A 701-nucleotide genomic window follows, 5' to 3' on the forward strand; every position below is an offset into this window, starting at 1 on the left:
ACATTATTAATATTACCATTATCATCAACACAGCGACTTTTACATTTATCGTGTATATCACCATTGTTAACGACACCATCGCTACACCATCACTCTTTCTTGCTCTATTTTTTCTCTCTGTAATCGAGGCGAAGGTACATTCGTTAAATTCGAAATGATTGACACACCGTTAAGCAAATACAACAGATGAAAAATTCAAGAAAATAAAAGGTTAGAATTGTAGTATCAAAATTATCTTAAAATCAACAATCTTGACAATACTCTATCTTCACATATAGAACCTGTTTTTCTTTTTGTTCTTTCATTACTAAACGTAATCTTCATTATATCTTTTTTTTTACTATTTTCACCAGTATTTAACAATTTTCACCTTTTCCCATCAAGTTTTCACCAATATTCACCATTACCCACCAACATTTCGCCACTCTCACCAATTTTCACCTCCCCCCCCCCAATTTTCACCAGCTTTCTTTACCATTCCTCATTCTCATTCCTTTCCCTTCTGCAGGTACGTAGTGGTGGATAACCTGCGCTACATGCTGTCTCCTTACGACCCCAACCAGCCTCTGGCCATGGGCTGTCGACTCAAAGGAAACGTGCCCGGGAAAGGATACTTAACTGGAGGCGAGTTCTCCGATTCCTTACTTGTCTCTGTGTCCCTGGAAGTCTGTCGTGTGGCCTGTTTGTTTGTTTGTGGTTCG

General features: G+C 38.9%; 1 protein-coding gene across 1 annotated transcript in view; it reads left to right on the plus strand.

Moving 5' to 3' along the window:
* Positions 1–701, plus strand: part of LOC119593079 (glycoprotein-N-acetylgalactosamine 3-beta-galactosyltransferase 1-like) — a gene marked incomplete in the record, with an annotated part of 11,987 nt that overhangs the window by 1,960 nt on the left and 9,326 nt on the right. Inside the window, 1 exon segment of the mRNA XM_037942002.1 lies at positions 509–624. Within this exon segment, the coding sequence (XP_037797930.1) occupies positions 509–624 (116 nt within the window).

This window comes from Penaeus monodon, chromosome 31 (assembly GCF_015228065.2).
Source record: "Penaeus monodon isolate SGIC_2016 chromosome 31, NSTDA_Pmon_1, whole genome shotgun sequence".
Classification (NCBI taxonomy): domain Eukaryota; kingdom Metazoa; phylum Arthropoda; class Malacostraca; order Decapoda; family Penaeidae; genus Penaeus; species Penaeus monodon.